This window comes from Oncorhynchus nerka, unplaced genomic scaffold (genome assembly GCF_034236695.1).
Source record: "Oncorhynchus nerka isolate Pitt River unplaced genomic scaffold, Oner_Uvic_2.0 unplaced_scaffold_257___fragment_2___debris, whole genome shotgun sequence".
NCBI lineage: Eukaryota > Metazoa > Chordata > Actinopteri > Salmoniformes > Salmonidae > Oncorhynchus > Oncorhynchus nerka.
In genome coordinates, this window is record NW_027039969.1 from 63,873 (window position 1) to 76,680 (window position 12,808).

The 12,808-nt window shown below is 41.3% G+C and overlaps 1 protein-coding gene across 1 annotated transcript; it reads left to right on the forward strand.

Moving 5' to 3' along the window:
• The first annotated feature begins 8,894 nt into the window (after window positions 1–8,894).
• LOC115109027 (uncharacterized) lies at window positions 8,895–10,931 on the forward strand. Its single transcript, XM_065015610.1, has 6 exons — window positions 8,895–8,975; window positions 9,217–9,335; window positions 9,564–9,600; window positions 9,732–10,179; window positions 10,716–10,759; window positions 10,893–10,931. The coding sequence occupies exons 1-6, from the start codon at window positions 8,973–8,975 to the stop codon at window positions 10,929–10,931; spliced, it is 690 nt and encodes a 229-aa protein (XP_064871682.1). The 5' UTR covers window positions 8,895–8,972.
• Window positions 10,932–12,808: the final 1,877 nt, after the last annotated feature.

The window sequence follows — 12,808 nt, forward strand, 5'->3', positions numbered from 1 at the left end:
AAAATCACTGAAGTTGGAGACTTTTATCTCCCTCACCAACTTCAAACATCAGCTATCCGAGCAGCTAACCGATCGCTGCAGCTGTACATAGTCTATTGGTAAATAGCCCACCCATTTTCACCTACCTCATCCCCATACTGTTTTTATACTGTTTTTTTTATTTTATTTATTTATTTACCTTTCTGCTCTTTTGCACACCAATATCTCTACCTGTACATGACCATCTGATCATTTATCACCCCAGTGTTAATCTGCAAAATTGTATTATTCGCCTACCTCATGCCTTTTGCACACATTGTATATAGACTGCCCATTTTTTTTTCTACTGTGTTATTGACTTGTTAATTGCTTACTCCATGTGTAACTCTGTGTTGTCTGTTCACACTGCTATGCTTTATCTTGGCCAGGTCGCAGTTGCAAATGAGAACTTGTTCTCAACTAGCCTACCTGGTTAAATAAAGGTGAAATAAATAAAAATAAATAAAAAAAAACTCACCCACAAACAGGACCAAGCCTGACCTGCTGAGGAGTGACGGACTCCATCCTAGCTGGAGGGGTGCTCTCATCTTATCTACCAACATAGACAGGGCTCTAACTCCTCTAGCTCCACAATGAAATAGGGTGCAGGCCAGGCAGCTAGCCAGCCTGCCAGCATAGTGGAGTCTGCCACTAGCACAGTCAGTGTAGTCAGCTCAGCTATCACCATTGAGACCGTGTCTGTGCCTCGACCTAGGTTGGGCAAAACTAAACATGGCGGTGTTCGCCTTAGCAATCTCACTAGGATAAAGACCACCTCCATTCCTGTCATTACTGAAAGAGATCATGATACCTCACATCTCAAAATAGGGCTACTTAATGTTAGATCCCTTACTTCAAAGGCAATTATAGTCAATGAACTAATCACTGATCATAATCTTGATGTGATTGGCCTGACTGAAACATGGCTTAAGCCTGATGAATTTACTGTTTTAAATGAGGCCTCACCTCCTGGCTACACTAGTGACCATATCCCCGTGCATCCCGCAAAGGCGGAGGTGTTGCTAACATTTACGATAGCAAATTTCAATTTACAAAAAAAAAATGACGTTTTCGTCTTTTGAGCTTCTAGTCATGAAATCTATGCAGCCTACTCAATCACTTTTTATAGCTACTGTTTACAGGCCTCCTGGGCCATATACAGCGTTTCTCACTGAGTTCCCTGAATTCCTATCGGACCTTGTAGTCATAGCAGATAATATTCTAATCTTTGGTGACTTTAATATTCACATGGAAAAGTCCACAGACCCACTCCAAAAGGCTTTCGGAGCCATCATCGACTCAGTGGGTTTTGTCCAACATGTCTCTGGACCCACTCACTGTCACAGTCATACGCTGGACCTAGTTTTGTCCCATGGAATAAATGTTGTGGATCTTAATGTTTTTCCTCATAATCCTGGATTATCGGACCACCATTTTATTACGTTTGCAATTGCAACAAATAATCTGCTCAGACCCCAACCAAGGAACATCAAAAGTCGTGCTATAAATTCACAGACAAAACAAAGATTCCTTGATGCCCTTCCAGACTCCCTCTGCCTACCCAAGGACGCCAGAGGACAAAAATCAGTTAACCACCTAACTGAGGATCTCAATTTAACCTTGCGCAATACCCTAGATGCAGTTGCACCCCTAAAAACTAAAACAATTTCTCATAAGAAACTAGCTCCCTGGTACACAGAAAATACCCGAGCTCTGAAGCAAGCTTCCAGAAAATTGGAACGGAAATGGCGCCACACCAAACTGGAAGTCTTCCGACTAGCTTGGAAGGACGGTACCGTGCAGTACCGAAGAGCCCTTACTGCTGCTCGATCATCCTATTTTTCTAACTTAATTGAGGAAAATAAGAACAATCCGAAATTCCTTTTTGATACTGTCGCAAAACTAACTAAAAAGCAGCATTCCCCAAGAGAGGATGACTTTCACTTTAGCAGTGATAAATTCATGAACTTCTTTGAGGAAAAGATTATGATTATTAGAAAGCAAATTACGGACTCCTCTTTAAACCTGCGTATTCCTCCAAACCTCAGTTGTCCTGAGTCTGCACAACTCTGCCAGGACCTAGGATCAAGAGAGACGCTCAAGTGTTTTAGTACTATATCTCTTGACACAATGATGCAAATAATCATGGCCTCTAAACCTTCAAGCTGCATACTGCACCCTATTCCAACTAAACTACTGAAAGAGCTATTTCCTGTGCTTGGCCCTCCTATGTTGAACATAATAAACGGCTCTCTATCCACTGGATGTGTACCAAACTCACTAAAAGTGGCAGTAATAAAGCCTCTCTTGAAAAAGCCAAACCTTGACCCAGAAAATATAAAAAACTATCGGCCTATATCGAATCTTCCATTCCTCTCAAAAATTTTAGAGAAGGCTGTTGCGCAGCAACTCACTGCCTTCCTGAAGACAAACAATGTATACGAAATGCTTCAGTCTGGTTTTAGACCCCATCATAGCACTGAGACGGCACTTGTGAAGGTGGTAAATGACATTTTAATGGCATCGGACCGAGGCTCTGCATCTGTCCTCGTGCTCCTAGACCTTAGTGCTGCTTTTGATACCATCGATCACCACATTCTTTTGGAGAGATTGGAAACCCAAATTGGTCTACACGGACATGTTCTGGCCTGGTTTAAATCTTATCTGTTGGAAAGATATCAGTTTGTCTCTGTGAATGGTTTGTCCTCTGACAAATCAACTGTAAATTTCGGTGTTCCTCAAGGTTCCGTTTTAGGACCACTATTGTTTTCACTATATATTTTACCTCTTGGGGATGTTATTCGAAAACATAATGTTAACTTTCACTGCTATGCGGATGACACACAGCTGTACATTTCAATGAAACATGGTGAAGCCCCAAAATTGCCCTCGCTAGAAGCATGTGTTTCAGATATAAGGAAGTGGATGGCTGCAAACTTTCTACTATTAAACTTGGACAAAACAGAGATGCTTGTTCTAGGTCCCAAGAAACAAAGAGATCTTCTGTTGAATCTGACAATTAATCTTAATGGTTGTACAGTCGTCTCAAATAAAACTGTGAAGGACCTCTGCATTACTCTGGACCCTGAGCTCTCTTTTGAAGAACATATCAAGACCATTTTGAGGACAGCTTTTTTCCATCTACGTAACATTGCAAAAATCAGAAACTTTCTGTCCAAAAATGATGCAGAAAAATTAATCCATGCTTTTGTCACTTCTAGGTTAGACTACTGCAATGCTCTATTTTCCGGCTACCCGGATAAAGCACTAAATAAACTTCAGTTAGTGCTAAATACGGCTGCTAGAATCCTGACTAGAACCAAAAAATTTGATCATATTACTCCAGTGCTAGCCTCTCTACACTGGCTTCCTGTCAAAGCAAGGGCTGATTTCAAGGTTTTACTGCTAACATACAAAGCATTACATGGGCTTGCTCCTACCTATCTCTCTGATTTGGTCCTGCCGTACATACCTACACGTACGCTACGGTCACAAGACGCAGGCCTCCTAATTGTCCCTAGAATTTCTAAGCAAACAGCTGGAGGCAGGGCTTTCTCCTATAGAGCTCCATTTTTATGGAACGGTCTGCCTACCCATGTCAGAGACGCAAACTCGGTCTCAACCTTTAAGTCTTTACTGAAGACTCATCTCTTCAGTGGGTCATATGATTGAGTGTAGTCTGGCCCAGGAGTGGGACGGTGAACGGAAAGGCTCTGGAGCAACGAACCGCCCTTGCTGTCTCTGCCTGGCCGGTTCCCCTCTTTCCACTGGGATTCTCTGCCTCTAACCCTATTACAGGGGCTGAGTCACTGGCTTACTGGGGCTCTCTCATGCCGTCCCTGGAGGGGGTGCGTCACCTGAGTGGGTTGATTCACTGTTGTGGTCATCCTGTCTGGGTTGGCGCCCCCCTTGGGTTGTGCCGTGGCGGAGATCTTTGTGGGCTATACTCAGCCTTGTCTCAGGATGGTAAGTTGGTGGTTGAAGATATCCCTCTAGTGGTGTTGGGGCTGTGCTTTGACAAAGTGGGTGGGGTTATATCCTTCCTGTTTGGCCCTGTCCGGGGGTGTCCTCGGATGGGGCCACAGTGTCTCCTGACCCCTCCTGTCTCAGCCTCCAGTATTTATGCTGCAGTAGTTTATGTGTCGGGGGGCTGGGGTCAGTTTGTTATATCTGGAGTACTTCTCCTGTCCTATTCGGTGTCCTGTGTGAATCTAAGTGTGCCTTCTCTAATTCTCTCCTTCTCTCTTTCTTTCTTTCTCTCTCTCGGAGGACCTGAGCCCTAGGACCATGCCCCAGGACTACCTGACATGATGACTCCTTGCTGTCCCCAGTCCACCTGGCCATGCTTGGCCATGCTGCTGTTCCAGTTTCAACTGACCTGAGCCCTAGGACCATGCCCCAGGACTACCTGACATGATGACTCCTTGCTGTCCCCAGTCCACCTGGCCATGCTGCTGCTCCAGTTTCAACTGTTCTGCCTTATTATTATTCGACCATGCTGGTCATTTATGAACATTTGAACATCTTGGCCATGTTCTGTTATAATCTCCACCCGGCACAGCCAGAAGAGGACTGGCCACCCCACATAGCCTGGTTCCTCTCTAGGTTTCTTCCTAGGTTTTGGCCTTTCTAGGGAGTTTTTCCTAGCCACCGTGCTTCTACACCTGCATTGCTTGCTGTTTGGGGTTTTAGGCTGGGTTTCTGTACAGCACTTTGAGATATCAGCTGATGTACAAAGGGCTATATAAATAAATTTGATTTGAACATCCAGCCAACTTGGCACAACTGTTGGAAGCATTGGAGTCAACATGGGCCAGCATCCCTGGGGAACGCTTTCAAACACCTTGTAGAGTCCATGTCCCAACGAATTGAGGCTGTTCTGATGGCAAAAGGCGGGGTGCAACTCAATATTAGGAAGGTGTTTCTAATGTTTGGTACACTCATAAGTTAGGAGTCATATAATTACAGGGGTAAGATGAAGTGGCTCCTTTGCACTGATCTTAGGTCTGGTTTGTGTTTTTACTGCTAATGGTAAAGGTTAGGATTTGGTGAGAGTAAACTGATCCTAGATCTGTGCCCAAGGGCAATTTCTATCCAGAGACAAATCAAAGGTCCATGCCATTTAAATTTATAATCTACCACCATCTCGTGGCTCAAATTTGTAACAACATTCTCTCATTCATGTGCTGTACTGAGTTTTGTTCACATTGAACACTAATCTGGGTGCAGATTAAATTGAACACTAATCTGGGTGAAAATTAAATTGAAGACTAATCTGGGTGCAGATTAAATTGTTAACAGAAATATTATGAATATGTATTTCAATGAACCCAAAGGGCCTCTTCTCCTACTATACGGCCTGCTGTGCTCTACTGTACTCTGCTGTACTCTACTGTAGTCTGCTGTACTCTGCTGTGCTCTACTGTACTATACACCACTGGGTATACAGATTCTTCAGATACTGTTAGCGAACACCAGACTGAGGTTGAGGCGATTACATGGGGAAAAGGTTTATGACTGTAAGGGTGTTTGGTACAAAGGCAACACTACATCGGGCCACATTTCAGCTCTATCCCAGGTCAACCATACAATACTATAGATTTCCACTCTAGTCAACCAGCAAGAAGGAGAGACAGACAGAAGGTCTGGCTTTGACTATGTCAATGATGGGATGTGTAAGTAAGGAGTAAGGAACACAAATAAACATTATTCTGATGGTTAAATTTGTACTTAGATACATAACCACTCTCCTCTGTTAGCAAATCTTCCACAGAACTTTGTGGAACAGAGTGAGTTCTGTCCCTGTCCGGCTCTGGACATGTACCCAGGGACCTCTGTACAACAACACTTCACACTCACGAAGCAGTGTTCTTACTAACCAATCACTCTACCATAAACATGGTCTTGGTTGAGCAAGGGCAATATTACTTTAAGTCTCAAGCAGGGTGACCTCAACATACTATATATCACCATACTATATACCACCACACTATACAGTGGGGCAAAAAAAGTATTTAAAATTTGAAGCAGAGCTTAATTTGTAAATTGGGAGGTGCCAGAACAAAGAGTGGGTGCTAGAGGGGGGGTTCTGTGGTACCAGAACTCATGAGAAAAAAGATCACCTATTATAATAGAGCATTGAACGCATATCATCACATTTGGGTAGAGCCACTTATAGAAGGTGCACACATGGGGAACATTTTTAGTAGCCTAGGGTCCGGGAAAGTGTTGGCCTTTTTAAAACCGCATTTCGTGCAATTCTACATAATTTTACATGACTGGAGACTTTGGCATTATCTTTTTTTAATCCGCACAAATGATCGAAATGGAAGGCTACTTTGACACTGACAAACTTAGTATCTGAGATCAATAAAAACGACCTTGTCTTGAATCCATCAATAGCCTATAGGCCTAGGTTTGTGGAGAAACATATAGTAGGCTACAATATGAGGAGGAAATTTGTCCTAAAAATGCTTTCCAGTTTCACTGACTCAATGATGCGCAGCTCACTCGCTGGAGATTGTCGATGCGCTCGTGTCAAAAGCCTATCTCTCCCTCTCTCTGTTTTGTAAAACAATGTTTGGGAGTTGATCAAATATTTTGGTAGTCTACAGCATAGTCTTATCTTTTCAATCTGTGTTTCCCTCGATTGTATTTGAAATATTGCAAAAGGCCTGTTTTGTCTGCGTGCTGTTTTTTCACTGACAGATTTGCCTCGCGTTCCCGACTGTAGGCTATTCTTTGTTATTGGGCTACAATCCGCAGCTAGGCTATTTAAAAAAAGAAGCTATTGGTCCTCTGTAGCTAAATTATAGGGCTTCTCATGACGTATTAGGCTATTCTGAATGATTTAATTTATTTCTGAACAGACAGCAGTAATTCCGTAACTTTAGAAAATTCCTCCAGAACCCTTCATGCAGCTATGATTCTATAAGGAAACAAATGATGAAGTGCAACTCTGGAGAGATGAGGGGGCAGGATAATTGACGAAGAGGCAACTCGAATGAACTTAGATCGCTTTTATTATAATTGTTACATAGCAAAAAGTGAAAATTATTTTTCATGGCACGAGAGGTATCGGATTCGGCCAAATAGGTTCCGGAACAAAGCAGTCCAGAACGGAACGGTGCCGGATCCTGTTCTGGCATGATCCTGCTCAAATTAAGCACTGATTTGAAGTACCTAGGCCTCTACCTGCTGAGTATAAAGATTATTAAACTAGATTCAGTGGGCTTGTCATTCACAGTACTGATGAAAAATCAAGTATATTTGATCTAAATGTGGATATACGAGGACATCTAGTGGTCACCGGATTTTTTAAAAATCCATGCAAAGCTATCTTTGTACTAGCATGCGATGCCATATATTTGACGCAGGTATTTATTATTCAACAAGGATAGTCATTGACCCTGACAAAATATAATTGTATGAGCTATGCCTCTGTGTACCGGCGTTGTTGCACCCCTCTACTATCTGGCTTGGTGGGGCGATCTCGTTCTGCATTCCTGCTTCACTTATATTCAATGTGTCGTCATGCATTTGTGCATGCACGCTGTTAACGGTCATATCCGTCTTGCTAGCTAACTTAGCTAGCTCATCAACCAGTATTTTATTCGCTTTTTCTGCACGATAGCACTTATTAAAGCCTTGAAACTCATGGGGACCTCACTGTTACCACGGGTCATCGAGCTAGCCCTTATTTGGCAGCAGGGTTGCATCGGTTTCCACTGGATTTGACAGCTTGTTAGGCTGGCTAGCTAGGTAGCTAATTCGCTAATGCGAACTATTTATCATGTCGCAGCCTATGTTAACTAGCTAACATAGATAAAGTTTAGTCGTTGGTCCACAAAATCAAACAAATGGTACTGACCTGATGACAAAATCATGTTTCGAAAATTTAGTAGCTATTTATGTTGTTGTTTAATGACATTGCGAATATAATCATTTTTGACATTTAACTACCGGTATGTATTTAATCCGGTTTCGGCATGAGAAAAGTATTAATCGCAAATTCCAGCACTAACGGATACCAGGAAATAGAAATAAGAGAACCGGTCACGAATGCGGAGCCACGCCCTAAAATAACATGTGACCACAAGGCGTTTGTGACACATTCATTGCGTTCCAATTTTGTCATAATTGTCTGTAGGTTCTAAATTGCTTATGAGCTTGGCTGCCCTTCAGAAAGTAGCTGATTCTTGTACTTTACAGCTGTATTTTCCTACAGTTACTAATAATACTAGCAACAAAACAGATTTCATTCCTTAAAATGATATTGCCAGATGGAAGAAAATAATAAGGTAGGCCTAAACTGTAATAAGATATACCTTAAAGACTGCTTGTGTTTAATCCTGAATCCAGTTGCCCCTCTTGTACTGGGATAAAACAATAGGCAAGCCATTAACCTTATGGAGGAGTGCATGTGCATGAGGCCTAACTGTTGTTTTGAGTGTGAAATTTCAACCACAGGATGATGTCATCATTGTAAACTAAATTCAGCATAGCCAAACCTTGTATAAAATAGGTTGAATTTCTATTTACCTTTGAAACCATGTCAGATTTTCAACTTATATACACTTTCAGCAAAAAAAATGTTAGGCATGCACCTCAGGCTGGTGGGAACCCCATCCAGGGTTTTAAAACACCCAGTAGGGGCTTAGCTTTAATATGTAACTGACTACTACCAATATGCTATTGTGAGAATTATTATTGAGAGATCTCTTTATAACTAAATATATTCAGTGTTAAGAAAAAGTCATTCTAAGGGGTGAAAGGTTTGACAAAGCAAATGAGTGAGTGAGTCTTTGACATAAAGACAGTGGTTAGATTCTGCCATTGGGACTGCTCTGATGTTTCCATTCTCTCCTGGTTATGACCATAGAGCCTTGTCCCAGTCTCTAGACCTGCCTGTCTGTGTGGTGGATGACCACCTGACCTCTGAAGCTGTCAATGAGATGGTAAGTTGACCTTGAAGAATTTCATATTACAACATTAATCCAATATTCTCTCCTGGGATGTTATAGTGATGCTATCATTGGCAATGTTGACGTACCACAACCATCTCTGTTGTGTTGCAGTTGTTTAATTGGCCCAACGTTGCCAATGCTCCTCCACTCTTTAACAGTTAATAATTATTTCAGTATGATATTTGTTGTATATTAAGTTTGATTATTTGCAATATAATTACATTTCTACCAGGAGCAGAGCAATTCTACCAGGAGCAGAGCAACCTCAGTGATGGAAACCACAGAAGAGGGGAAGCTCAACAATGTAGAACATCTGACACTTATGGACTTCCTTCAAAACCTAACTGAGAAGTATGTTCTGTTTTCTTTGGTACTATCACACCTTCAAGGAAATAGGATCAAATTAGAAACCGATCAATCGGAAAAAAATGTTCAGTGCTAGAAAAGTTGTCACATTGCAATTTTGCCAAAACAACTGACACAAAGCAAGTATAACTTCACGATCAGGCAAATAATTAAATAAAAACTATTCTGCCACGCATCCTGATATGACAACATTTATAACAATATTGTTTTCAGGCAATGGAGGGGGATTCAAGAGGGCATGTTTGACCCGGTAAGATCATGTTACTGACAATTTAATCAGATTACCATGAAAACTCTGCCTAATGTTTAACCTTGTTCATAAGCTTTTGAAAGACTCACTATGCAACATTTTAAAACACTTCTTCTGTTTCTGGAATACAGCTGACAAAACAACAGCTTGCCGGCTTGTGTCTGAGGATTGTCCAGTTTTTATCGGACAAGCTGATGCAGATCATCATCCCAGGTCTTTACGAACTACTGGGCATCCAAGATGCTGCCTCCTCTCCATTGTCACAGAGATCTCTCACAGCGTCACTCACCAGTCTGTTAGACGATAAGACTAACACCAAGTCCCGCGTGAGATTTACTGAGGCTGGTGTATCTAAGAGGCCAGGCAGTCGAAAGTCTTACAATAGCTTTCGCATCCCGACTCCCTACCCTTCCTCCAACTGTATGGAGCAGGAAGAGGAAGAAGAGCAGGAATCACAACTTAAGTTCAAGGAGATTTACCTGACTAAGGGCAGTGGAAGCTACCTGCCCAATGGGGCCATGAGGTATGTTCTTAAAGGGAAATTTAACAACTTCATATTCATCTCCAGCATCACCATATGTGAAAATTACACATTTCCATGCTTTGTAGTAAAAAAAAATATAGAGGGACGTAAACTGTTTCCAATAGTGCTGAGAAATTAGTGCTTTTTGAGGTTGGTTTGGTTTCGATTCAAATATTTTTAAAATAATCACGGTTTTGGATTTCAATACTTTTTTAGACATTAAATGCACTATGGATTATGTGTGTTGAATGCTGTAACAACACATGATAAAACAATGAATAAAAGTCCCATGATGGTAGTGACTGTCCATTACTGTTTATGACTTATCAACCATCATTTACTTTCTCATATAAAATATTTATTTGATGACTTTATTATTTAATTCCAAGTCATCAACTCATCTCTATAGAGCTGCTGCTTATCCTGTCTGACAAAATCACTATTTTAGTAGTTCTTCTAAGTAAATAAGACCTACTTTTATGACCGCTGAACACCAACTGTCAATCACTTAGATCATGTATTTCCAGGTAGAGAGTCCTCGCAACGCAACTGCTTTGTATCTCTCATGCATTCTCTCGTCTCTCCGTCTCAGTCAATGAGGTTTCCGTATCTGCTCCACACAGAGTGGACAAGCAAGTGGGCGTGCAATGGATTATGGGAATTAATTGCCATATTTTCTGTGCCAAACTATGTCGAATATTGACCTGTTGGAAACTACAACTCCCTACTACATTGCATAGTTCGTGCTTGATCTGATTTATCTCTACAGAAACTGAGCATCGAGCTCACAGAAGAAGAAAAAAATTAACTATATGGAATTCAAATAATTGAGCCGACGTCGGTTAATTAGTTGTTTAAAAACCGAAAAATAACAGATTCTAATCTAACCACCAGAAGCAAATAGCCAATCAAATATCAACATAAGTGAAATGAAAGACAGATTTCATTTTCAGTGAATAATTGTCTTGTCCACTCAATGACAGCGATTCAATGACATCATTAGATCACTTCCAAGAAGCATCTTCAACGTTCACCTGACAACCCATTGGATAAGACACAAACACTAACCAAGTGTTTCTTACCTGTCAAGAAGGTTGAGATCAGAATATAAGGTCCATAAACAAACTGAAAATGGCATACTGAAGATGGAGTCAAAAGGAACTCAGCCTTTCACCCTTTTCATAGCAATGGAATATGTGACACGGTTCGTTATAGTTCATGTTTTCTACAAAAAATGATAAAGGCAGATTCGATTATCCAGTTTTTAAAAAAGTTTAAAAAATTAATCGACAGAACTACCGTCCTTGGGTGTTCCTGAGCTCACAGTAAAAGGTTAAACTAGACATGTTATTGTGAGTTCTGGAGGCAGCAGATGCTGTTGGTGGTCGATCAAGGGCACTTCCTGTCTACGCACTGCTTCCCGCCCTCTTCGTACTCCTGTTTTGAGATCCACATTTGCTGGAAAGTTCCCTAGAGTAAGACAACTCCCCTAGCTACATTTCGACTTAATGTTCAATATTACTAGTGGCACTCTGTCCTTACGAACAGTAAATCATTGGGTCTGACTCTTTTGATTTAATGCAATTTCATCATCGATAGTGAAACAACCACCACATAATCGTCAACTCCCCCCTACAAAACATGAATTTATTTGTGGTTTATCCTCTAGCTATTTGGTATTAGGTGTGATCCTGACTTGGAATGGCCACGAAGTTACACATTGTTTTAGGTCCAGTTAGTTTGGAAGTTGTGGTAAATGGGGGAGTGTGAGCGCGTGTCATGAGATGCTGCAGGTGTTGATATGGGGATGGATAGGCTACCACTGCCTTTAATTACTACGCTCTGCCTGCACCTACCTCAACTGGTACTCTGCTGCCTCGCTGTGGTGAGAGCACTAACACACTGAACATGATGGACAAGGATGCTCCATATAGCCATCCATCACTGTCCAGGCACAGCCTGGGTGTATGTAATAGAAATATGACCAGATATGGTTTGATATCTCTTCTGAAACTCTGGTGGGGTTATTGAGTTCAGGGTTGTGTAATGGTTGCTTCCATGTCAGTCCTCAAAGATGAAATTGCATAGAATCGAATGAATCACATCCAATGATTTCCCGCTTTGGACATTGTTTTGAAAATGATTCTCCATAGCTGCCATACCTTTGATGTCATAAACTGTTACAGAATTACCCTTCCTTATTATAAACTCTGATTAAAACTATGGAGTTCATTGACCTACAACACATGTGTGTGTATTTGCCCTTAAAATGATATTGCTAGATGGAAGAAAATAATAAGATATGCCTAAACTGTAATAAGATGTACTTGAAAGATACTATAAATAGCAGGAGACATACCTGGGTTCTAGACTGGTATTTAGGGCAAGCATTTTAGGATTATACATATGGTTAGTGTCAACTTCTACTTACACGTTAAAGCTCAGCCATGTTGCTACATGTTTACTCATTGACTTCAAGTAGAGCATTGTTTGTGAATCTGAATAAAAGCCTAATAAAAGTGTGTCGCCCCCAGCTTGGGCAGCACTGCTACACTGCTTTTTTGGGCTAAAGGTGTTTGTGACACGTGCATGTGTTCCAATGATGTCATAATTGTTTGTAGGTTCTATGTTGCCTATCAACTTGGCTGTCCTTCAGAAAGTAGATAATACTTGTATTTTCAAACG